At 42.0% G+C, this 26,341-nt stretch overlaps 1 protein-coding gene across 2 annotated transcripts in view; it reads right to left on the reverse strand.

Annotated features, from left to right (window-relative positions):
- PIK3C2A (phosphatidylinositol-4-phosphate 3-kinase catalytic subunit type 2 alpha) overlaps positions 1 to 26,341 on the reverse strand; it is a 530,626-nt gene that overhangs the window by 174,230 nt on the left and 330,055 nt on the right. For both annotated transcript variants that reach the window (XM_053720635.1, XM_053720636.1), the window contains 2 exons: positions 14,143 to 14,285; positions 13,676 to 13,864 (listed from right to left, as the gene is read on the reverse strand). In XM_053720635.1, coding sequence (XP_053576610.1) covers positions 13,676 to 13,864; positions 14,143 to 14,285 — 332 coding nt within the window. The remainder of the gene's footprint in view (positions 1 to 13,675; positions 13,865 to 14,142; positions 14,286 to 26,341) is intronic.

A 26,341-nucleotide genomic window follows, 5' to 3' on the forward strand; every position in this document is an offset into this window, starting at 1 on the left:
GTGGTAAGCACTGAGCACTCACTGCATCTTTATTTCACATGTTTCTAACGAGAATTGGGAAAAAAAGGGATTTATTTAAAGGCACAGTCTACACCTTAGTCATCTTAAAGTCTTACCTTAGATTAAGTTGCAAATATCCTCCTGCACTCTTCCTATATCATGCAGCAGGAATGGTAAAAAAAAATAAAAAAATGTATGCTTGCCTGCTTTCTTTCTTTCCCGATATGGAGAATCCAATTACTAATGGGAATATCACTCCTGGCCAGCAGGAGGCGGCAAAGAGCACCACAGCAAAGCTGTTAAGTGTCACTCCCATACCCATAATCCCCAGTCATTCGACCGAAGGGAAATGATAAAAGGAATAACACAAAGGTGAGCATAAATTTTGTTTTCTTTCCTAAGATATGGAGAGTCCACAATGTCATTCCAATTACTAGTGGGAACCAATAACCAAGCTAGAGGACACGGAATTAATAGGGAGGGAGAACAAGACAGGCAGACCTAAACAGAAGGTACCACCGCTTGAAAAACCTCAGCCGAGGCAAAAGTATCACATTTGTAGAATTTGAAAAAAGTATGCAGAGAGGACCAAGTTGCAGCCTTGCAAATCTGTTCTACAGAAGCTTCATTTTTGAAAGCCCAAGAAGAGGAGACAGCCCTAGTAGAATGAGCTGTAATTCTCTCAGGAGGTAGCTGACCAACAGTCTCATAAGCAAAATGAATAATACTTTTCAACCAGGGGGAAAGAGAAGTAGCAGTAGCCTTCTGACCTTTACTCTTTCCTAATAAACAAACAAACAGGGAAGAAGACCGGCAAAATCCTTAGTCGCCTGTAGGTAGAATTTTAGAGCATGCACAACATCCAAGTTGTGCAACAGATGTTCCTTATGAGAAGGATTAGGACAGAGAGAAGGAACAATAGTTTCCTGATTAATATTTATTTAGGAAGAAACCCCAATTTATTATGAAGAACTGCCTTATCTGCATGAAAGATAAGGTAAGGCAAATAACACTGCAAAGCAGAGATTTCTGAAACTCTCCGAGCAGAAGAGATAGCAATAAGAAACAAAACCTTCCAAGATCACAACTTAATAGCTATGGAATGCATAGGTTCAAACGGAGCCTGCTGCAAAACTCTAAGAACAAGGTTAAGACTCCAAGGAGGAACAACAGGTTTAAACACAGGCCTAATTCTAAACAGGGCCTGACAAAAAGACTGAACATCTGGCACATCCGCCAGACGTTTGTGTAACAAAACAGATGATGCAGAAATCTGACCTTTCAGAGAACTGACTGATAGTCCCTTCTCCAGACCTTCCTGGAGAAAAGACAAAATTCTAGGAGTCCTAACTCTACTCCAACAGTAGCCCTTTGATTCACACCAATAAAAGTATTTACGCCAAACTTTATGCTAAGTTTTTCGAGTAACAGACGTACGAGCCTGTATCATGGTTTCAATGACCGACTCGGAAAATCCACGCTTAGACAGAACTAAGTGTTCAATTTCCAAGCAGTCAGCTTCAGAGAAACGAGAATTGGATGAAGGAATGGACCCTGAGTTAGAAGGTCCTTCCTCAGAGGCAACCTCCAAGATGGCAGAGATGAAATTCTTACTAGGTCTGCATACCAGACCCTGCAAGGCCATGCAGGAGCTATTAGAATTACCGCCGCTCTCTCCTGTTTGATACGAGCAATAACTCGAAGGAGCGAAAATGGAGGAAACAGGTATGCCAAATTGAAATCCCAAGGAACCACCAGCGCATCTATCAGGGCGGCCTGCGGATCTCTTGACGTTGAACCGTACCTTGGAAGCTTGGCGTTCTGCCGAGACGCCATCAGATCCAACTCCGGCACCCCACCATTTGAAGGTTAACCTGGAGAACACATCCGGGTGGAGAGCCACCTCCCCGGGATGAAATGTCTGTCCATTTAGGAAATCCGCTTTCTAGTTGTCCACTCCTGGAATGTGGATGGCAGATAGACAACAATTGTGAACTTCCGCCCACTGAATAATCCGTGCTACCTCCTTCATGCCTAAGGAACTCAGAGTTCCTCCCTGGTGGTTGATGTAAGCCACTGAGGAGATATTGTTCGACTGGAACCTGATAAACCGGGCTAAGGACAACTAAGGCCAAGCCATCAGAGCATTATTACGGGGAGAGCAGACACCTCCCGAGTCCCTAGTCCCTGCGCCTTTAACGAGTCCCAGACTGCTCCCCAGCCTAGCAAGCTGGAGTCTGTTTTCACAATCACCCATGAAGGTCTCCAGAAGCATGTGTCCTGAGACAGATGCTCCTGAGAAAGCCACCACGGGAGTCTTGTCGACTGGTATAGAGCTATCCTCTGAGACAGATCCAAATGATCTCTGTTCCATTGTTTCAGATAGGGAATCTATTATGGTCCCTAAGAAAACAACCCTTTTAGTTAGAACAAGGAAACACTTTCCAGATTCTACATTCCCACGAATGGAAAGTGAAACAACAACAAGATCTCTGTATGAGAGTTTGCTTGTTGAAAAGATGGCGCCTGAACCAATATGTCATCCAGGTAGGGGGCCACTGCAATTCCCCGAGACCTGATCACTGCCAAGAGAGCCCCCAGAACATTTGAGAAAATTCTGGGATCTGTGGCAAGGCCAAACGGAAGAGCCACAAACTGAAAGTGTTTGTCTAAAAAGGCGAATCTCAGGAACTTGTGAAGATCCCTGTGGATGGGAACATGAAGATGCGCATCAATCAGGTCTATGGTCATCATGAACTGACCCTCTTGGACCAAAAGAAGAATGGAACAAATGGTTTCCATTTTGAAAAGACGGTACTCTGAGAAACTTGTTGAGACACTTTAGGTCTAAAATGGGTCAAAAAGTTCCCACTTTTTTGGGAACCACGAACAGATTTGAATAGACCCTGTTCCATTATGGAACTGGAACAATCTCTCCCAAGGAGGAAAGGTCCTCTTTTTACCTGGTCTGCAGATAATCTTGAGAGATGGAATCTGCCCCTGGGAGGAAAAGTTTTGAATTCTATTTTGTATCCCTGAGATACTATGTCCACAGCCCAAGGATCTGGGACATCTCATATCCATGCTTGACAAAACATGGAAAGTCTGCCCCCCACTTGATCCAATCCAGGACCGGGGGTTGACCCTTCATGCTGACTTAGACTCAGCTAAAGGTTTCGTTGATTGCTTCACCCTTGTTCCAAGACTGATTGGGCTTCCAAGAGGACTTGGGCTGCTCCTGCTTGGAAGAGGGAGAGGAAGACTTTTGACCTTTGAAGTTACGAAAGGAATGAAAATTACTTTTCTACCACAAGATAAGAAGAACAGACCTAAAAGGGCATCAAAGACCCTTTTCCACCCGTAATATCAGAAATTATTTCTGCCAGACCAGGTCCAAACAAGGTTTTACCCTTGTAAGGAAGCACCAGAAGCTTGGACTTGGAAGTAACATCAGCTGACCAAGATTTTAGCCACAAAGCCCTGCGGGTTAAGACAGTGAAGCCAGACATCTTGGCTCCCAGTCTAATAATTTGCATGTTGGCATCAGAAATAAAGGAATTGGCTAGTTTGAGAGCCTTAATCCTATCTTGGATCTCCTCCACGGAGTCTCTACTAAAATTGATTCAGACAAGGCATTGCACCAATAAGATGCAGCACTTGTTACTATGGTAATACAGACTGCAGGTTGCCATTGAAGACCCTGATGAACATACATCTTTTTCAAATAAGCCTCCAGATTCTTGTCCATGGGATCCTTAAAGGAGCAACTATCCTCTATAGGGATCATAGTTCTCTTAGCCAGAGTAGAAATAACGCCTTCTACTTTATGCACCGTGCATCATGAATCTTTAATGGTGTCAGCAACAGGAAACATCTTTTTAAAAAAAGGAGACGGAGGAGAAAGGTATCCCTGGCTTCTCCCATTCCTGTGAAATAATCTGTCACACGGTCTGGAACAGGAAACACTTCCACAGAGGAAGGAACATCATAGTATTTGTTAAGTTTACTAGATTTTTTAGGTTTGACAACGACAGAAGAGTCACAGTCGTCCAAAGCAACGAATACCTCCTTTAACAGTACACAAAGGTGTTCAAGCTTAAATATGAAGTTTACTTCTTCAGTATCAGATGAAGGAAGTATACTGTCTGAATCTGAGATTTCACCCTCAGAGGCTACCGATGTATCCTCCTCATCAGACTTATGAGAGAGGGCAACCTGCGTAGCAGGAGGTGGAACAGAAAACGTATTATCTGAATGTCTAAATTTCCTCTTGCGTTTTTCCAGTATAGGAAAAGCAGATAATGCCACAGAAGATACCTGTGCAGCAAAATCTGCATGCAAATAAACGTCTCCAGGAGGCTGAAAGGAACTGCAGGGCACCGACGTCGCTCCAATATGAGCGGAAGAAGGAGTAAGTCATGTGACTGGCTTTTATTAGAAACTGTGCAACAGAAAGAAACAGCGCATTTTAAGAGCCGACTCCGTTTAACAGTGAATACACTTCCAAACCGCTAACACAGAGTCCTGAGACAGCCGATCTTACTGTTAGCTTTGTATTAAAGAAAAACATAAGATACTGCCACATTAGTCCCAAGAACAACTTTAGTACCACACAGTTGATAAATAAATAACGAGTCACATATTAAAAGTTAACCCCTTCATGCCCAGAAAGGATAAACATTAAGTCTCTCACATACATAACGTGCCTGCATACTGCCTAAATAAAATCCTTTACGAAGGATTTACCATGTCCCAAATAAGGTAATGCAGAGAAAATCTTTAAAGTGCAAGTCTCCATACCTAGAAGACAAAAGCACTTACCTGTAATTTCCAGCTGTCCGGCAGGTAGACAGCTCATTAGGCGTGAAAGGACACATATTCCTTACAGAGACCTGTAGAAAAAGAAAGAACAGAGTAGCCAACTCTGGCTATCTATACCATGGGCAGCAAACATGTTCGAAAACCAAGCAAGGACTACCTCACAACTTTCTAACTGCTTTAAAGCCACGACTACTCTACTGAAGAGATTAACGTGGACTACAGCTAGACCCAAAAACTTCACCTTCTCCATTGACAGAGGCAAAGAGAATGACTGGGGATTATGGGTAGGGAAGTGACACTTAACAGCTTTGCTGTGGTGCTCTTTGCCTCCTGTTGGCCAGGAGTGATATTCCCACTAGTAATTGAAATGACGTTGTGGACTCTCCATATTTTAGGAAAGAAAGTTATTTTAAAATGACTATCGTTTCTGTTACTTTGAAAAAGCGGCCAAGCCCTGCCCACTGATCCAATCACAAAAGCACACTATTTAAATTCAACAGACTGCCATGGATATTCAACAGAGTATAAAAGTAGATGTATGAGTAGCAAGAAACTCAAATAGTACCAACTAAGAGCAGTGGGGGTGCTATAGTGCCAAAAAATTAAATAGAGAAATATATAAAGAAAAGAAGCACCTTACCGAAGAACTTAAAGGGACACTGAACCCAAATTTTTTCTTTTGTGATTCAGATAGAACATGCAATTTTAAGCAACTTTCTTATTTACTCCTATTATCAAATTTTCTTCGTTCTCTTGCTATCTTTATTTGAAAAAGAAGGCATCTAAGCTTTTTTATTAGTTCAGACTCTGGACAGCACTTTTTATTGGTGGATGAATTTATCCACCAGTCAGCAAGAACAACCCAGGTTGTTCACCAAAAATGGGCCGGCTTCTAAACTTACATTCTTGCTTTTCAAATAAAGATACCAAGAGAATGAAGAAAAACATAATTTATGTAAGAACTTACCTGATAAATTCATTTCTTTCATATTAGCAAGAGTCCATGAGCTAGTGACGTATGGGATATACATTCCTACCAGGAGGGGCAAAGTTTCCCAAACCTCAAAATGCCTAAAAATACACCCCTCACCACACCCACAAATCAGTTTAACGCATAGCCAAGAAGTGGGGTGATAAGAAAAAAGTGCGAAAGCATAAAAAATAAGGAATTGGAATAATTGTGCTTTATACAAAAAAATCATAACCACCACAAAAAAGGGTGGGCCTCATGGACTCTTGCTAATATGAAATAAATGAATTTATCAGGTAAGTTCTTACATAAATTATGTTTTCTTTCATGTAATTAGCAAGAGTCCATGAGCTAGTGACGTATGGGATAATGAATACCCAAGATGTGGATCTTCCACGCAAGAGTCACTAGAGAGGGAGGGATAAAATAAAGACAGCCAATTCCGCTGAAAATAATCCACACCCAAAACAAAGTTTAAATCTTATAATGAAAAAAACTGAAATTATAAGCAGAAGAATCAAACTGAAACAGCTGCCTGAAGTACTTTTCTACCAAAAACTGCTTCAGAAGAAGAAAACACATCAAAATGGTAGAATTTAGTAAAAGTATGCAAAGAAGACCAAGTCGCTGCTTTGCAAATCTGATCAACCGAAGCTTCATTCCTAAACGCCCAGGAAGTAGAAACTGATCTAGTAGAATGAGTTGTAATCCTTTGAGGCGGAGATTTACCCGACTCGACATAAGCATGATGAATCAAAGACTTTAACCAAGACGCCAAAGAAATGGCAGAGGCCTTCTGACCTTTCCTAGAACCGGAAAAGATAACGAATAGACTAGAAGTCTTTCGGAAATGTTTAGTAGCTTCAACATAATATTTTAAAGCTCTAACTACATCCAAAGAATGCAACGATCTTTCCTTAGAATTCTTATGATTAGGACACAATGAGGGAACCACAATTTCTCTACTAATGTTGTTAGAATTCACAACCTTAGGTAAAAATTTAAAAGAAGTTCGCAACACCGCCTTATCCTGATGAAAAATCAGAAAAGGAGACTCACAAGAAAGAGCAGATAATTCAGAAACTCTTCTAGCAGAAGAGATGGCCAAAAGAAACAAAACTTTCCAAGAAAGTAATTTAATGTCCAGCGAATGCATAGGTTCAAACGGAGGAGCTTGAAGAGCCCCCAGAACCAAATTCAAACTCCAAGGAGGAGAAATTGACTTAATGACAGGTTTTATACGAACCAAAGCTTGTACAAAACAATGAATATCAGGAAGACTAGCAATCTTTCTGTGAAAAAGAACAGAAAGAGCAGAGATTTGTCCTTTCAATGAACTTGCAGACAAACCTTTATCCAAACCATCCTGAAGAAACTGTAAAATTCTAGGAATTCTAAAAGAATGCCAAGAAAAATGATGAGAAAAACACCAAGAAATGTAAATCTTCCAGACTCGATAATATATCTTCCTAGATACAGATTTACGAGCCTGTAACATAGTATTAATCACAGAGTCAGAGAAACCTCTATGACTGAGAATCAAGCGTTCAATCTCCATACCTTCAAATTTAAGGATTTGAGATCCTGATGGAAAAAAGGACCTTGCGATAGAAGGTCTGGTCTTAACGGAAGAGTCCACGGTTGGCAAGTGGCCATCCGGACAAGATCCGCATACCAAAAATCTGTGAGGCCATGCTGGAGCCACCAGCAGAACAAACGAGCACTCCTTTAGAATCTTGGAAATCACTCTTGGAAGAAGAACTAGAGGCGGAAAGATATAGGCAGGATGATACTTCCAAGGAAGTGACAATGCATCCACTGCCTCCGCCTGAGGATCCCTGGATCTGGACAGATACCTGGGAAGCTTCTTGTTTAGATGAGAAGCCATCAGATCTATTTCTGGAAGTCCCCACATTTGAACAATCTGAAGAAATACCTCTGGGTGAAGAGACCATTCGCCTGGATGTAACGTTTGGCGACTGAGATAATCCGCTTCCCAATTGTCTATACCACCTGGGATATGAACCGCAGAAATTAGACAGGAGCTGGATTCCGCCCATACCAGTATTCGAGATACTTCTTTCATAGCCAGAGGACTGTGAGTCCCTCCTTGATGATCGACATATGCCACGGTTGTGACATTGTCCGTCTGAAAACAAATGAACGACTCTATCTTTAGAAGAGGCCATGACTGAAGAGCTCTGAAAATTGCACGGAGTTCCAAAATGTTGATTGGTAATCTCACCTCCTGAGATTCCCAAACCCCTTGTGCTGTCAGAGACCCCCAAACAGCTCCCCAACCTGTCAGACTTGCATCTGTTGAAATCACAGTCCAGCTCAGAAGAACAAAAGAAGCCCCCTGAACTAAACGATGGTGGTCTATCCACCACGTCAGAGAGTGTCGTACAATCGGTTTTAAAGATATTAATTGAGATATCTTTGTATAATCCCTGCACCACTGGTTCAGCATACAGAGCTGAAGAGGTCGCATGTGAAAACGAGCAAAGGGGATCGCGTCCGATGCAGCAGTCATAAGACCTAGAATTTCCATGCATAAGGCTACCGAAGGGAATGATTGAGACTGAAGGTTTTGACAAGCTGAAACCAAATTTAGACGTCTCTTGTCTGTCAGAGACAGAGTCATGGACACTGAATCTATCTGGAAACCTAAAAAGGTTACCCTTGTCTGAGGAATCAATGAACTTTTTGGTAAATTGATCCTCCAACCATGTTCTTGAAGAAACAATACAAGTCGATTTGTATGAGATTCTGCTAAATGTGAAGACTGAGCAAGTACCAAGATATCGTCCAAATAAGGAAATACCACAATACCCTGTTCTCTGATTACAGACAGAAGGGCACCGAGAACCTTTGTAAAAATCCTTGGAGCTGTTGCTAGGCCAAACGGCAGAGCCACAAACTGGTAATGCTTGTCTAGGAAAGAGAATCTCAGAAACTGATAGTGATCTGGATGAATCGGAATATGCAGATATGCATCCTGTAAATCTATTGTGGACATATAATGCCCTTGCTGAACAAAAGGCAGAATAGTCCTTATAGTTACCATTTTGAATGTTGGTATCCTTACATAATGATTCAATATTTTTAAATCCAGAACTGGTCTGAAGGAATTCTCCTTCTTTGGTACAATGAAGAGATTTGAGTAAAACCCCAGCCCCTGTTCCAGAACTGGAACTGGCATAATTACCCCAGCCAACTCTAGATCTGAAACACATTTCAGAAATGCTTGAGCCTTCACTGGATTTACTGGGACACGGGAAAGAAAAAATCTTCTTGCAGGAGGCCTTATCTTGAAGCCTATTCTGTACCCTTGTGAAACAATGTTCTGAATCCAAAGATTGTGAATCGAATTGATCCAAATTTCTTTGAAAAATCGTAATCTGCCCCCTACCAGCTGGGCTGGAATGAGGGCCGCACCTTCATGTTGACTTGGGAGCTGGCTTTGGCTTTCTAAAAGGCTTGGATTTATTCCAGACTGGAGATGGTTTCCAAACTGATACCGCTCCTGTAGGGGAAGGATCAGGCTTTTGTTCCTTATTGTGACGAAAGGAACGAAAACGATTAGTAGACCTAAATTTACCTTTAGATTTTCTATCCTGTGGTAAAAAAGTTCCTTTCCCCCCAGTAACAGTTGAAATAAAAGAATCCAACTGTGAACCAAATAATTTATTACCCTGGAAAGAAAGGGAAAGCAGAGTTGACTTAGCATTCCAAGTTTTAAGCCATAAAGCTCTTCTAGCTAAAATAGCTAGAGACATATACCTGACATCAACCCTAATGATATCAAAGATGGCATCACAAATAAAATTATTAGCATGTTGAAGAAGATTAACAATGCTATGAGAATTATGATCTGTTACTTGTTGCGCTAAAGCTTCCAACCAAAAAGTTGAAGCTGCAGCAACATCCGCTAAAGATATAGCAGGTCTAAGAAGATTACCTGAACATAAGTAAGCTTTTCTTAGAAAGGATTCAATTTTCCTATCTAAAGGATCCTTAAAGGAAGTACTATCTGCCGTAGGAATAGTAGTACGTTTAGCAAGAGTAGAGATAGCCCCATCAACCTTAGGGATTTTGTCCCAAAACTCTAATCTGTCAGATGGCACAGGATATAATTGCTTAAAACGTTTAGAAGGAGTAAATGAATTTCCCAAATAATTCCATTCCCTGGAAATTACTTCAGAAATAGCATCAGGGACAGGAAAAACTTCTGGAATAACTACAGGAGATTTAAAAACCTTATTTAAACGTTTAGATTTAGTATCAAGAGGACTAGATTCCTCTATTTCTAATGCAATTAAGACTTCTTTAAGTAAAGAACAAATAAATTCCATTTTGAATAAATATGAAGATTTATCAGCATCAACCTCTGAAACAGAATCCTCTGAACCAGAGGAATCATTATCAGAATCAGAATGATGATGTTCATTTAAAAATTCATCTGAAAAATGAGAAGTTTTAAAAGACCTTTTACGTTTACTAGAAAGACATAGCCTTCTTAATGGATTTAGAAACAAAATCTCTTATGTTATCAGGAACACTGAGCATTAGATGTTGATGGAACAGCAACAGGTAATGTAACATTACTAAAGGAAATATCTGCATTAACAAGTTTGTCATGACATTCATTACAAACAACAGCTGGAGGAACAGATACCACAAGTTTACAGCAAATACACTTAACTTTGGTAGATCCAGCATCAGGCAGCGATTTTCCAGAAGTATCTTCTGATTCAGGGTCAATCTGAGACATCTTGCGATATGTAATAGAAAAAACAACATATAAAGCAAAATTGATCAAATTCCTTAAATGACAGTTTCAGGAATGGGAAAAAATGCCAGTGAACAAGCTTCTAGCAACCAGAAGCAAATAAACAATGAGACTTAAATAATGTGGAGACAATAATGACGCCCATATTTTTTAGCGCCAAAAATGACGCCCACATTATTTGGCGCCTAAATGCTTTTAGCGCCAAAAATGACGCCACATCCCGGTAACGCCGACACTTTTGGCGCAAAAACATCAAAAAATGACGCAACTTCCGGTGACAAGTATGACGCCGGAAATACAAAGAAATTTTTTTTGAGCCAAAAAAGTCAGCGCCAAGAATGACGCAATAAAATGAAGAATTTTCAGCCCCTGCGAGCCTAACAGCCCACAGGGAAAAAAGTCAAATTTTAAGGTAAGAAAAAAATTGATTATTCAAATGCATTATCCCAAATAATGAAACTGACTGTCTGAAATAAGGAATATTGAACATCCTGAATCAAGGCAAATAAATGTTTAAACACAAATATTTAGAACTTTATATAAAAGTGCCCAACCATAGCTTAGAGTGTCACAAAAATAAGACTTACTTACCCTAGGACACTCATCTACATGTAGTAGAAAGCCAAACCAGTACTGAAACGAGAATCAGTAGAGGTAATGGTATATATAAGAGTATATCGTCGATCTGAAAAGGAAGGTAAGAGATGAATCTCTACGACCGATAACAGAGAACCTATGAAATAGACCCCGTAGAAGGAGATCATTGAATTCAAATAGGCAATACTCTCTTCACATCCCTCTGACATTCACTGCACGCTGAGAGGAAAACCGGGCTCCAACCTGCTGCGGAGCGCATATCAACGTAGAATCTAGCACAAAATTACTTCACCACCTCCATAGGAGGCAAAGTTTGTAAAACTGAATTGTGGGTGTGGTGAGGGGTGTATTTATAGGCATTTTGAGGTTTGGGAAACTTTGCCCCTCCTGGTAGGAATGTATATCCCATACGTCACTAGCTCATGGACTCTTGCTAATTACATGAAAGAAATTTGGTAATAGGAGTAAATTAGAAAGTTGCTTAAAATGTCATGCTTTATCTGAATCACAAAAGAAAAAAGTTGGGTTCAGTGTCCCTTTAATATACACTGCTCCAAAAAATAAAGGGAACACTAAAATAACACATCCTAGATCTGAAAGAATTAAATATTCTAATGAAATACTTTGCTCTTTACATAGTTGAATGTGCTGACAACAAAATCACACAAAAATTAAAACATGGAAATCAAATGTTTCAACCCATGGAGTTCTGGATTTTGAGTCACACTCAAAATTAAAGTGGAAAAACACACTACAGGCTAATCCAACTTTGATGTAATGTCCTTAAAACAAGTCAAAATTAGGCTGTAGTGTGTGGCCTCCACATGCCTGTATGACCTCCCTACAACGTCTGTGCATGCTCCTGATGAGGTGGCGGATGGTCTACTGAGGGATCTCCTCCCAGACCTTTACTAAAGCATCTGCCAACTCCTGGACAGTCTGTGGTGGATGGAGCGAGACATGATGTCCCAGATATGCTCAATTGGATTCAGGTCTGGGGAAGGGGCGGGCCAGTCCATAGCATCAATGCCTTCATCTTGCAGGAACTGCCGACACACTCCAGCCACATGAGGTCTAGCATTGTCTTGCATTAGGAGGAACCCAGGGCCAACCGCACCAGCATATGGTCTCACAAGGGGTCTGAGGATCTCATCTTGGTACCTAATGGCAGTCATGCTACCTCTGGCGAGCACATGGAGGGTTGTGCAGCCCCCCAAAGAAATGCCACCCCACACTATTTTTGAACCACTGCCAAACCGGTCCTGCTGGAGGATGTTGCAGGCAGCAGAACGTTCTCCACGGCGTCTCTAGACTCTTTCACGTCTGTCACATGTGCTCAGTGTGAACCTGCTTTCATCTGTGAAGAGCACAGGGCGCCAGTGGTGAATTTGCCAATCTTGATATTCTCTGGCAAATGCCAAACGTCCTGAACGGTGTTGGGCTGTGAGCACAACCCCCACCTGTGGACGTCTGGCCCTCATACCATCCTCATGGAGTCTGTTTCTGACCGTTTGAGCAGACACATACACATTTGGGGCGTGCTGGAGGTCATTTTGCAGGGATCTGGCAGTGCTTCTCCTGTTCCTCCTTGCACAAATGCGGAGGTAGCGGTTCTGCTGCTGGGTTGTTGCCCTCCTACGGCCTCCTCCACGTCTCCTGATGTACTGGCATGTCTCCTGGTAGCGCCTCCATGCTCTGGACACTACGCTGACAGACACAGCAATCCTTCTTGCCACAGCTCGCATTGATGTGCCATCCTGGATGAGCTGCACTACCTTAGCCACTTGTGTGGGTTGTAGACTCCGTCTCATGCTACCACTAGAGTGAAAGCACCGCCAGCATTCAAAAGTGAACAAAACATCAGCCAGAAAGCATAGGAACTGAGAAGTGGTCTGTGGTCACCACCTGCAGAACCACTCCTTTATTGGGGGTGTCTTGCTAATTGCCTATAATTTCCACCTGTAGTCTATCCCATTTGCACAACAGCATGTGAAATTGATTGTCACTCAGTGTTGCTTCCTAAGTGGACAGTTTGATTTCACAGAATTGTGATTGACTTGGAGTTGCATTGTGTTGTTTGTGTTCCCTTTATTTTTTTGAGCAGTGTACAATAATTATCACTGAGAAGTGATAACACAAGAATTATAAAACAACCTTAAAAATGAACCAAAATAAAAAAAAGAGTAAACAACTTACTCCCACATAATACAATAAGTAATGCTAAAATATTCAACAGAGTGCCTAGATGTAGCCCTGATTGTGATGTCATCAGTGGGCGGAGCTTGGCAGCCATTTCAAAGTGGCCAGAAACAATAGTCATTTTAAAATATTTTTATTACTGTTCCTGCTGCAAGATATAGAAAGGGTGCAGAAGGTGATTTGCAGCTTAATCTAAGGTAAGACTTTAAGATGACTAAGATGTAGATTGTACCTATAAAGATTATAAATTGCAAAACTTTTAAACATAGTCATAGTCTATTGTCATGGTTTCTCACCTCAAATCCAGCAGTTCCAGTGCACTAACTGGCGGCAGAGGGGGCCAATCATGAATGAGTGAGTAGATATCACCAAGGTATGCGACACCCCAATTTGGGGCACTAGCCATAATCTTTGGAAGGCTATTTTTATGTTCACGGCAGTAGTAGCGCTTTTCCCATAAAAATGTTTTATCGTCTTTAGACAACCTGTAAACATAAAGTAGCCATAAACAGGAAATGATAAATCCTTCCTACATAAATATGCGTAGTTATCTGTTATCTAGTAGACAATATCACTAACGGAAAGAATAAACAGTATATTTACACCATATATAAATCTTCATTGTGCAGAGATTACAAACAATGAAAAAAAATTATATCTAGTAAAAATGAAAGCATTTTATGCAGAAGGTTATGCTATAAATATTACACTGGTAGGATCCTGACACATAATATTCACTTATTTTAGTAACAAAAGGATATACCCAAATGTAGAGTCTCTGACAAGATGAGCAGTAAGTCGGGTCTGGGCGTCTTTATCCAGCGTTTCAATGCTTTGCCATACACAGCTATGAGAGGGCTTGGGAGACCTATACTCCAGGTCAAAGGCAGGTGAAGGAAAGTCAACCTGTAATTAAAAAAAATATCAAATCTAATTACCGGAGGAATAACGTTTGTAATATTTCACAAATTTAAATAGCCATGCCCTTTGTAAGTAAGTTTTGTAGCCAGTTCGTGCAAAACTATCTTCTCCCAGCTAGACCATTAAGACTCTAAACTTTAATTTGTTTTAAAAGTTTGCTTTGTTTACAATGCAGTTTCTTATTAAAGGGACGTCAAATACTTTTTTTTTGTAAGAATTGTGCTTTGTCTCATGCTCCATAGAGAGGCCAAAGATCAAGATATTCAAAATGATGCAAATTGCCTATCCCAATTTTATTGTTTACATGAAATTCAATAAAAATACACTTTTGTTGAGAAAGTTCAATCTATAAAGATATTTTAAAAGAAAGTTAATATGGTTGTGTACAGAATAGGGGAAATGCTTATCTACCACTAAAAATGAAAGCAAATATGTTTAAAAGGGGCAGAATAGTAAACAAGTTACATACGCTAATTTGTTAGAGCATGTCATTTTAAGACTAGTAACCCTACACTACCATGTGTTTAACCCCTGCAAAGGGGTTAAACACACAGCAGAAGTACCACTTGAAAACCACAGAGCACTGCTGGCCCAGAGTGATCCAATCAGCAGCGTTATTCGCACAATCAGAAGAAGTTTCCAATCAGCATTGCTACTTACACTGCTGAGTTGTATTTGCCCTAGTCAAAAATGATGATCTTCCTGGAGTCATTCTGAAGCAACCAATGACTCCAGATTAGTCATCAGAAGCCACCATTAAGCTTGCCCACAGGCCAAAATATTTAAAGGAGACGACTCATGCAGGGTCGCTTACCTTAAAATTAGTTTAAAGTTGTATAAAATTTAGAATTGACATGCACTTAAAATAATTGTATCAGCAAAAGCGAGTTGTACTGTAATAGCTCACTACAACTGTGATAAGTAGCATATGTAAAAATGCAGCCCAGTGCACCCGCATTTAAAAACCACACCTACTCAGAAAACAGAATTTATGCTTACCTGATAAATTTCTTTCTCTTGTGATGTATCGAGTCCACAGATTCATCCATACTTGTGGGATATTCTCCTTCCCTACAGGAAGTGGCAGAGAGAGCACCCACAGCAGAGCTGTCTATATAGCTCCTCCCTTAGCTCCACCCCCCAGTCATTCGACCGAAGGCTAGGAAGAAAAAGGAGAAACTATAGGGTGCAGTGGTGACTGAAGTTTTTTAAATAAAAATATACCTGTCTTAAATAGACAGGGCGGGCCGTGGACTCGATACATCACATTAGAAAGAAATTTATGAGGTAAGCATAAATTCTGTTTTCTCTTGTAAGATGTATCAAGTCCACGGATTCATCCATACTTGTGGGATACCAATACCAAAGCTTTAGGACACGGATGAAGGGAGGGACAAGACAGGTTCCTTAAACGGAAGGCACCACTGCTTGTAGAACCTTTCTCCCAAAAATAGCCTCCGAAGAAGTAAAATATGGAAAAAGTATGAAGCGAAGACCAAGTCGCCGCCTTACAAATCTGTTCAACAGAAGCCTCATTTTTAAAAGCCCATGTGGAAGCCACTGCTCTAGTAGAATGAGCAGTAATTCTTTCAGGAGGCTGCTGGCCAGCAGTCTCATAAGCCATACGGATGATGCTTTGCAGCCAAAAAGAAAGAGGTAGCCGTAGCCTTTTGACCTCTCCGCTTACCAGAATAGACAACAAACAATGAAGATGTTTGACGGAAATCTTTGGTTGCTTGTAAGTAGAACTTTAAAGCACGAACCACATCAAGATTGTGCAACAGACGTTCCTTCTTTGAAGAAGGATTAGGACACAGCGAAGGAACAACAATTTCCTGATTGATATTCCTATTAGAAACAACCTTAGGAAGGAATCCAGGTTTGGTACGTAAAACCACCTTATCTGCATGGAAAATAAGATAAGGTGAGTCACACTGTAAAGCAGATAACTCAAACTCTTCGAGCCGAAGAGATAGCTACTAAAAACAAAACTTTCCAAGATAGAAGCTTAATATCTATGGAATGCATAGGTTCAAACGGAACCCCTTGAAGAACTTTAAGAACCAAGTTTAGGCTCCATGGCGGAGCAACCGGTTTAAATACAGGCTTGATCCTGACCAAGGCCTCACTTACTGCTTGAACGTCTGGGACATCTGCCAGACGTTTGTGTAAAAGAATAGACAAAGATATTTGCGCCAAATCTTATGATAGATTTTCCTGGTGACAGGCTTTCTAGCCTGAATCAGGGTATCAATGACCGACTCAGAGAAACCACGCTTTGATAGAATCAGGCGTTCAATCTCCAAGCAGTCAGACGCAGAGAAATTAGATTTGGATGCTTGAACGGACCTTGGATTAGAAGGTCCTGCCTCATTGGCAGAGTCCACGGTGGAACAGATGACATGTCCACCAGGTCTGCATACCAAGTCCCGCGTGGCCACGCAGGCGCTATCAGAATCACTGAAGCTCTCTCCTGCTTGATTCTGACAACCAGACGTGGGAGGAGAGGAAACGGAGGAAATACATAAGCCAGATTGAAGGACCAGGGCACTGCTAGAGCATCTATCAGTACCGCCTTGGGATCCCGGGACCTGGACCCGTAACGCGGAAGTTTGGCGTTCTGTCGGGACACCATCAGATCCAATTCTGGTGTGTCCCATAGCTGAGTCAGCTGGGCAAATACCTCCGGATGGAGCTCCCACTCCCCCGGATGAAAAGTCTGACGACTTAGGAAATCCGCCTCCCAGTTCTCTACCCCTGGGATATGGATTCCTGAAAGATGGCAAGAGTGATCCTCTGCCCATCGGATAATTTTGGTTACCTCCATCATCGCTAGAAAACTCAGTGTTCCTCCTTGATGATTGATATAGGCTACAGTCGTGATGTTGTCCGACTGAAATCTGCTGAATTTGGCTGCAGCTAGCTGAGGCCACGGCTGAAGCGCATTGAATATCGCTCTCAGTACTAGAATGTTTATCGGGAGGAGAAATTCCTCCCAAAACCATAAGTCCTGTGCTTTCAGGGATTTCCAGACTGCACCCCCAGACAGGTGGTCCTGAGACAACCACCAGAGAAGAGAATCTCTGGTCTCTTGGTCCAGATGCAGTTGAGGAGATAAATCTGCATAATCCCCATTCCACTGTTTGAGCATGCATAGTTGCAGTGGTCTGAGGTGTAGGCGGGCATAAGGAACTATGTCCATTGCCGCTACCATAAGTCCGATTACCTCCATACACTGAGCCACTGATAGCCGGGGAATGGACTGAAGAGCTCGGCAAGTGATTAAAAGTTTTGATTTTCTGACCTCCGTCAGAAATATTTTAATTTCTACCGAGTCTATCAGAGTCCCTAGGAAGGAAACTCTTGTGAGAGGGACAAGAGAACTATTTATGTTCACCTTCCACCCGTGAGATCTCAGAAAAACCAACACGATGTCCATGTGAGACTTGGCTAGCTGGAAAGTCGATGCCTGAATTAAGATGTCGTCTAGATAAGGCGCCACTGCTATATCCCTCGGTCTTAGAACCGCCAAAAGGGACCCTAGCACCTTTGTGAAAATTCTGGGAGCCGTGGCCAACCCGAAGGGAAGGGCCACAAACTGGTAATGCCTGTTCAGAAAGGCGAATCTGAGGAATTGATGATGATCTCTGTGAATAGGGATGTGTAGATACGCATGCTTTAAGTCCACGGTAGTCATATATTGACCCTCCTGGATCAGAGGAAGAATAGTCCGAATAGTCTCCATCTTGAAAGATGGTACTCTGAGGAATTTGTTTAGAATTTTGAGATCCAAGATTGGTCTGAAAGTTCCCTCTTTTTTGGGAACCACAAACAGGTTGGAGTAAAAACCTAGCCCTTGTTCCGCTCTTGGAACTGGGCGAATCACTCCCATGGTATGTAGGTCTTCTACACAGCATAAGAACGCCTCTCTCTTTGTCTGGTTTGCAGACAATTGAGAAATGTGAAATCTCCCCCTTGGGGGGGAGTCTTTGAAGTCCAGAAGATATCCTTGGGACACAATTTCTAAAGCCCAGGAATCGTGAACATCTCTTGCCCAAGCCTGAGCAAAGAGAGAGAGTCTGCCCCCTACTAGATCCGGTCCCGGATCGGGGGCTACCCCTTCATGCCGTTTTAGAGGCAGCAGCAGGCTTCTTGGCCTGTTTACCTTTGTTCCAAGCCTGGTTAGGTCTCCAGACTGACTTGGATTGGACAGAATTCCCCTCTTGTGCTGCAGGGGAAGCTGAAGCGGGACCATCCTTGAAGTTCCGAAAGGAACGAAAATTATTTTGTTTGGTCCTCAATCTTATTTGTTTTATCCTGAGGGAGGGCATGGCCTTTCCCTCCAGTGATGTCTGAAATAATTTCTTTCAGTGCAGGCCCGAATAGGGTCTTTCCTTTGAAAGGGATGTTCATAAGTTTAGATTTTGATGACACATCAGCAGACCAGGACTTCTATCCATAAAATCCTCTAATGGAGTCTCCACTTGGAGAGCCTCTTCTAGAGCCTCAAACCAGAAAGCAGCTGCAGTAGTTACAGGAACAATGCATGCAATAGGTTGGAGAAGAAAACCTTGATGAACAAAAAATTTCTTTAGGAGACCCTCTAATTTTTTATCCATAGGATCTTTGAAAGCACAACTGTCTTCGATAGGTATAGTTGTATGCTTATCAATAGTAAAAATAGCTCCCTCCACCTTAGGAATAGTCTGCCACAAGTCCTGTATGGTGTCAGATATGGGAAACATTTTCTTGAAAACAGGAGGGGGAGCGAACGGAATACCTGATCTATCCCACTCCTTAGTAACAATAGTCAAAATCCTCTTAAGAAAAATATCATTGTAAACAGGAACCTCTAAGTATCTGTCCATTTTACACAATTTATCTGGAACCACTATAGGGTCACAATCGTCTAGAGTAGCTAATACCTCCTTGAGCAATAAGCGGAGGTGTTCAAGCTTAAATTTAAAGGCCGTCATATCAGAATCTGTCTGAGGGGGCGTCTTTCCTGAATCAGAAATTTCTCCCTCAGATAACAAATCCCTTACCCCTACTTCAGAACATTGTGAGGGTATATCGGATACGGCTACTAAAGCGTCAGACGGCTCAGCATTTGTTCTTAACCCAGAGCTGACACGCTTTCCTTGTAAACCAGGCAGTTTAGAGAAAACCTCTGTGAGGGTTTTATTCATAACTGTGGCCATGTCTTGTAAAGTAAATGAATTAGACGCACTAGAGGTACATGGCGTCACTTGTGCGGGCATTACTGGTTGTGACACTTGGGGAGAGCTAGATGCTAAACCCTCATTTCCTTCTAACTGAGAATCATCTATTGCAATATTTTTAAGTGCTAATATTTGCTCTTTATAATTTATAGACATATCAGTGCAAGTGGGACACATTGTAAGAGGGGGTTCCACAATGGCTTCTAAACACAGAGAACAAGGATTCTCCTTGGTGTCAGACATGTTAAACAGGCTAGTAATGTAACAAGCAAGCTTGGAAAACACTTTAATCAAAGTAAATAACACTTTAAAAAAAAAACGGTACTGTGCCTTTAAGAGAAAAAAAGATGCACAAACTCTGCAAAACAGTGTAAAAAAGCAGTAAACACAACAAAATTTTTACAGTAGCATCATAAAGCCTTAGTAACTTTGCACAACTATGCAAATAAACAATTAACCCCTTAATGTAAAAACCGTATTGAAAAAACTTCAAAACCGGTAAAATAACGTTCAGCACCTTGCCACAGCTCTGCTGTGGCTCCTACCTGCCCTTTAGGAACGATTTGTGGGGGAAAAACCTCTTTACAGCCCTCAAATACAGCAGGAATCTCTGGAGAAGTAGCTGGATGCTTCTGAGGTATATAAACTGTGCAACTGAAAATAGGCCCCACCCACCTCACTCGAAGTTATGGGGCCTAAAAAACACCACAGAGTGTTTCTTAAACTAGCCATGTGGGTTAATAACCCTTAAACAAGCCACAAAGACCCCTTAAAGTCCCTCAAAAAACGTTTTCTTTGTAATTAAACCAAAATGTTTTTTCCTATTAGTGTCACCAGTAACTAATGAGCCTTTTGTGCAAGTTGGGATTCTTACTAAGTCTCTGAATACAGCTTACCTTTCCCTCATGGGGATATTGCCAGCCTTTTCTAGAAATAACACAGTCTGTCTAGAAAAAAATAGACTGAACATACCTCAATGCAGTTTAGCCTGCAAACTGTTCCCCCAACTGAAGTTATCCTGTACTCTTCAGCCCTTGTGAGAACAGCAGTGGATCTTAGTTACAAAATGCTAAGATCATCATCCTCCTTGCAGAAATCTTCATCCCTTTTCTGCCAGAGAGTAACTAGTACACACCGGTACCATTTAAAATAATAAACTTTTGGGGGCGGAGCCTGGAGGGAGAGCGGAATGGCCGCATAAAGGTGAAGCTCCAGGCAGCCAAGTAAGCTTATAGGCGTTTATGAGCAGATAGCCTCATGTAAGCCAGCTATAAGAGGATCAGAGGTGAGCCCAGACGGTCAGAGCAGAGTGACTTGCGGCGGAGTGCCGCACATAATACACGGCAGAGAAACAGCTCAAGAAGTGAAGCGGATACAGGGAGACAGCGGCCATGATAAAAGGCCACGTGGCGACCTGAGAAAACTTTCTGCTTGTAAAGCGGTGCCGGGCTAAGCCGAAAGGTGAAGAAGTGAGTAGTGGCGACTGCCGCAAGTAAGCAGTGATGTTTTTCTGAGAGGTAGTGGGTGTCCACACGTGGGGCCACACAGTAAGGGCTAAGCTGATGGGTGAACTCGCAGTTGTTAATGTTATGTTTTCCTTGCAGGTTGTGTTAATTGTTTTTGTTGGACTGAGGACTAAATCTCCGAAGGAGAATGTTATTTACTGTTGAACTAAGTTGTGGAACTGAAAAAGACTTTGGTCCTCATTTCACTAGAAGGTCATCTCTAATAAGGTTGCGAAACTGGCTATGTTGAAATGTGCGCCATTAAGGTTCAATATAGAAGAGAAATATTTGGCTGCTTCTTAAGTCTATCTTGATGTTTTATTTAAGTGAGACTGGCGTATTTACTGTTTTTATAAAATGTTATTGTTCGTTTTTGTTTTTATTCTTCCAGGCTGGGTCTCCTAGAGGTAAATTTGATGTTCAAATTGAGGGTCTAGGGATTATAGGGGATGAGAAGGGACAGGGAGGAGAAGGTATTGCAAAATGACACCAAACAACACAATTATACTTACTCACAATGTTAGGGGGCTGAACACGGACACTAAGAGGAGAACTGCTTTAGCCCAATATCTTAGAGTGAAGGCCAAAATCATATTCTTACAAGAGACCCATTTTGTGAAGTCATCTATCCCTAAGTTTTGGTCGCACCATTTTCCCCATCATTTCCATTCAACCTCTGACTCGAAAAAAAGGGGGGTCACGATATTGATACATAGATCTCTTGACCTAGTAACTGATAGGGTAATTACAGACAAAGACGGACGTTATGTTATAGTGCAGGGGACAATTCAGGGCTCAAATGTGACGCTATGTAATGTTTATGCCCCTAACGAGACCCAAAATGCTTTTTTTACCAAAGTATCTTCCCTACTTACACAGTGGTCACAGACTAGAGTGATCCTGGCCGGGGACTTTAACGTTACAATGACCGCTAAGGAAGGAACAGGGAAAACCACACTCACAAGCAAACAACACAGACACAATAGCATAGTCAAATCCATTAAAAACGCACTTGATGAGCACAGTCTGGTGGACACTTGGGAGGCGGTAGGCAGACAAGATCATGACTACACTTATTATTCCCCAGCACATAAACTTTACACCACTCTGGACTACATATATGTTAGCCAAATTATATCGCCCTCATTAGTGAGGGTGGGCACTCAGGCTTGTATCTGGTCGGACCATTCCCTGGTTTATGCAGAACTGACGAATCTCATTGACTTCACTAGACAGCGCTCATGGACATATAATCCGGTATTGTTAAGGGATCCAGAGATTTTCAGGAAGGCACAGAGGGCACTCAAGGAATATTGGGACGTGAATACTGGTTCGGTTAATAACCCACTGGTGATTTGGGAGGCGCATAAGCCATATATTAGAGGTCTGTTTATAAAAGAAAAGTCAATTAAATCTAAAGCGACAGCAAAATTGGTTGATACCCTACAGAGAGAAGTTGAACAGTTAGAGATGAATCATCAGCGCAATACATCCACCCACAATTACACACTACTATTGGCAAAGAGGAGGGAGTTGGCAAAGATTTTAAATGACGCCTCTGTCAGGGCGGCCCTGCGGCTGAGGGCTCACTATTTTGTCTATGCCAACAAACCCGACAGATTTCTGGCATATAAATTGAGAGAAAGGAATAAATTTTTCTCCATTCCTAAGCTCTATACAGATGAGGGAGAACTCACTACACACCCACAAAAAATATCAGACAGCTTTGCAACGTATTATGAGAAACTGTACGACGGGAACAAATTAGGATTAGGTGATATAGCCGCTAAGACGAGAAACTTTTTAGAAAAAGCGAAACTGCCAAAAATCACGGAGGATGATTTAGAGAGTCTCAACAAGAAAATAAATAATTCAGAGGTCTTAAAGGTAATTTTGGATTTAAAATCTGGTAAGGCTGCAGGTCCTGACGGACTGACAGGAGAGTATTATAAACTTTTCAAAAAAGAGTTGGTACCCCATTTGGTCAACTTTTGTAATGGTATAATGGATGGATGGGAGATACCTAGGGAGACACTTAAGGCAAAAATTATAGTGATTCCAAAAGGGGCGAAAAATAACAAGTATTGTTAGAATTACAGGCCGATTTCCCTGTTAAATCACGATATCAAAATTTTTACCAAAATAATGGCAAATAGATTAAAGGTGATTTTGCCCACATTGATCCACCAAGATCAGGTGGGTTTTATACAAAACAGAGAGGCCCCAGATAACGTTAGAAGAGCTATCACTTTGTTAGATTATGTGAGCGCAGTGGGGACTCCAGCTCTATTCCTGTCACTAGACGCAGAAAAAGCGTTTGACAGGGTAGACTGGAGTTTCATGTTTAAAGTACTCGAGGATATGGGGTTCAAGGGGACCTTAGTACAAGCACTTAGGGGCATTTATTCTGACCCAACAGCGGTAGTAGGGGCGGCGGGTCACACATCCAGACAAATAACAATCTTTAATGGGACTAGGCAGGGATGCCCACTGTCGCCACTGATATTCGCCCTTTGCATAGAGCCACTGGCCTCTTACATCAGGAACGAGACAGACATCTCGGGAGTACGGGTGGCAGACTCAGAATATAAATTAATGTTGTTTGCAGACGACGTATTACTAACTTTGACCAGACCCTTGCATTCACTCCCACACTTATACAAAACCTTAGAAGAGTTTTCTTCAATTTCGGGCTACAAGATTAACACAACCAAGTGCGAAGCACTGCAAATTTGTTTACCAGCACACACGAAAAAGACAATCGAATTAAACTTTGATATTGCGGGGGAGAAAAAACATCACCTATCTAGGGGTCAAATTAAGTGATAGCTTATCAGACTTATATAAGTTAAATTACCTCCCAATTTACAGAGCCATTAGAGGGGACTTGGTAAAATGGAAAAAACAGAATTTATGCTTACCTGATAAATAACTTTCTCCAACGGTGTGTCCGGTCCACGGCGTCATCCTTACATGTGGGATATTCTCTTCCCCAACAGGAAATGGCAAAGAGTCCCAGCAAAGCTGGTCACATGATCCCTCCTAGGCTCCGCCTACCCCAGTCATTCGACCGACGGGCAGGAGGAAATATGCATAGGAGAAACCATATGATACCGTGGTGACTGTAGTTAGAGAAAATAATTCATCAGACCTGATTAAAAAAACCAGGGCGGGCCGTGGACCGGACACACCGTTGGAGAAAGTAATTTATCAGGTAAGCATAAATTCTGTTTTCTCCAACATAGGTGTGTCCGGTCCACAGCGTCATCCTTACATGTGGGAACCAATACCAAAGCTTTAGGACACGGATGAAGGGAGGGAGCAAATCAGGTCACCTAAACGGAAGGCACCACAGCTTGCAAAACCTTTCTCCCAAAAATAGCCTCCGAAGAAGCAAAAGTATCAAATTTGTAAAATTTGGCAAAAGTGTGCAGAGAAGACCAAGTCGCTGCCTTACATATCTGGTCAACAGAAGCCTCGTTCTTGAAGGCCCATGTGGAAGCCACAGCCCTAGTGGAGTGAGCCGTGATTCTTTCAGGAGGCCGCCGTCCGGCAGTCTCATAAGCCAATCGGATAATGCTTTTAAGCCAAAAAGAAAGAGAGGTAGAAGTTGCTTTTTGACCTCTCCTTTTACCAGAATAAACAACAAACAAAGAAGATGTTTGTCTGAAATCTTTAGTAGCCTCTAAATAGAATTTTAGAGCACGGACTACGTCCAAATTGTGTAACAAACGTTCCTTCTTTGAAACTGGATTCGGACACAAAGAAGGTACAACTATCTCCTGGTTAATATTTTTGTTGGAAACAACCTTCGGAAGAAAACCAGGCTTAGTACGCAAAACCACCTTATCTGCATGGAACACCAGATAGGGCGGAGAACACTGCAGAGCAGATAACTCTGAAACTCTTCTAGCAGAAGAAATTGCAACCAAAAACAAAACTTTCCAAGATAATAACTTAATATCTACGGAATGTAAGGGTTCAAACAGAACCCCTTGAAGAACTGAAAGAACTAGATTTAGACTCCAGGGAGGAGTCAAAGGTCTGTAAACAGGCTTGATTCTAACCAGAGCCTGAACAAATGCTTGAACATCTGGCACAGCTGCCAGCCGTTTGTGAAGTAAAACAGATAAAGCAGAGATCTGTCCCTTCAGAGAACTTGCAGATAATCCTTTCTCCAAACCTTCTTGTAGAAAGGATAGAATCTTAGGAATTTTTATCTTGTTCCAGGGGAATCCTTTAGATTCACACCAACAGATATATTTTTTCCATATTATATGGTAAATTTTTCTAGTTACAGGCTTTCTAGCCTGAATCATAGTATCTATTACAGAATCTGAAAACCCACGCTTTGATAAAATCAAGCGTTCAATCTCCAAGCCGTCAGTTGGAGGGAGACCAGATTCGGATGTTCGAATGGACCTTGAACAAGAAGGTCCTGTCTCAAAGGTAGCTTCCATGGTGGAGCCGATGACATATTCACCAGGTCTGCATACCAAGTCCTGCGTGGCCACACAGGAGCTATCAAGATCACCAAAGCCCTCTCCTGATTGATCCTGGCTACCAGCCTGGGAACGAGAGGAAATGGTGGGAACACATAAGCTAGGTTGAAGGTCCAAGGCGCTACTAGTGCATCCACTAGAGTCGCCTTGGGATCCCTGGATCTGGACCCGTAGCAAGGAACCTTGAAGTTCTGACGAGACGCCATCAGATCCATGTCTGGAATGCCCCATAATTGAGTTATTTGGGCAAAGATTTCCGGATGGAGTTCCCACTCCCCCGGATGGAAAGTCTGACGACTCAGAAAATCCGCGTCATGTTGTCTGATTGAAACCGTATGAATTTGGCCTTTGCTAGTTGAGGCCAAACTTTGAGAGTATTGAATATCGCTCTCAGTTCCAGAATGTTTATCAGGAGAAGAGATTCTTCCCGAGACCATAGGCCCTGAGCTTTCAGGGGTTCCCAGACCGCGCCCCAGCCCACCAGACTGGCGTCGGTCGTGACAATGACCCACTCTGGTCTGCGGAAGCTCATTCCCTGTGACAGATTGTCCAGGGTCAGCCACCAACGGAGTGAATCTCTGGTCTTTTGATCTACTTGAATCGTCGGAGACAAGTCTGTATAATCCCCATTCCACTGTCTGAGCATGCACAGTTGTAATGGTCTTAGATGAATTCGTGCAAAAGGAACTATGTCCATTGCTGCAACCATCAATCCTATTACTTCCATGCACTGCGCTATGGAAGGACGAAGAACGGAATGAAGTACTTGACAAGAGCTTAGAAGTTTTGATTTTCTGACCTCTGTCAGAAAA

The sequence above is a fragment of the Bombina bombina genome, chromosome 7, assembly GCF_027579735.1.
Source record: "Bombina bombina isolate aBomBom1 chromosome 7, aBomBom1.pri, whole genome shotgun sequence".
Taxonomy (NCBI): Eukaryota; Metazoa; Chordata; class Amphibia; order Anura; family Bombinatoridae; genus Bombina; species Bombina bombina.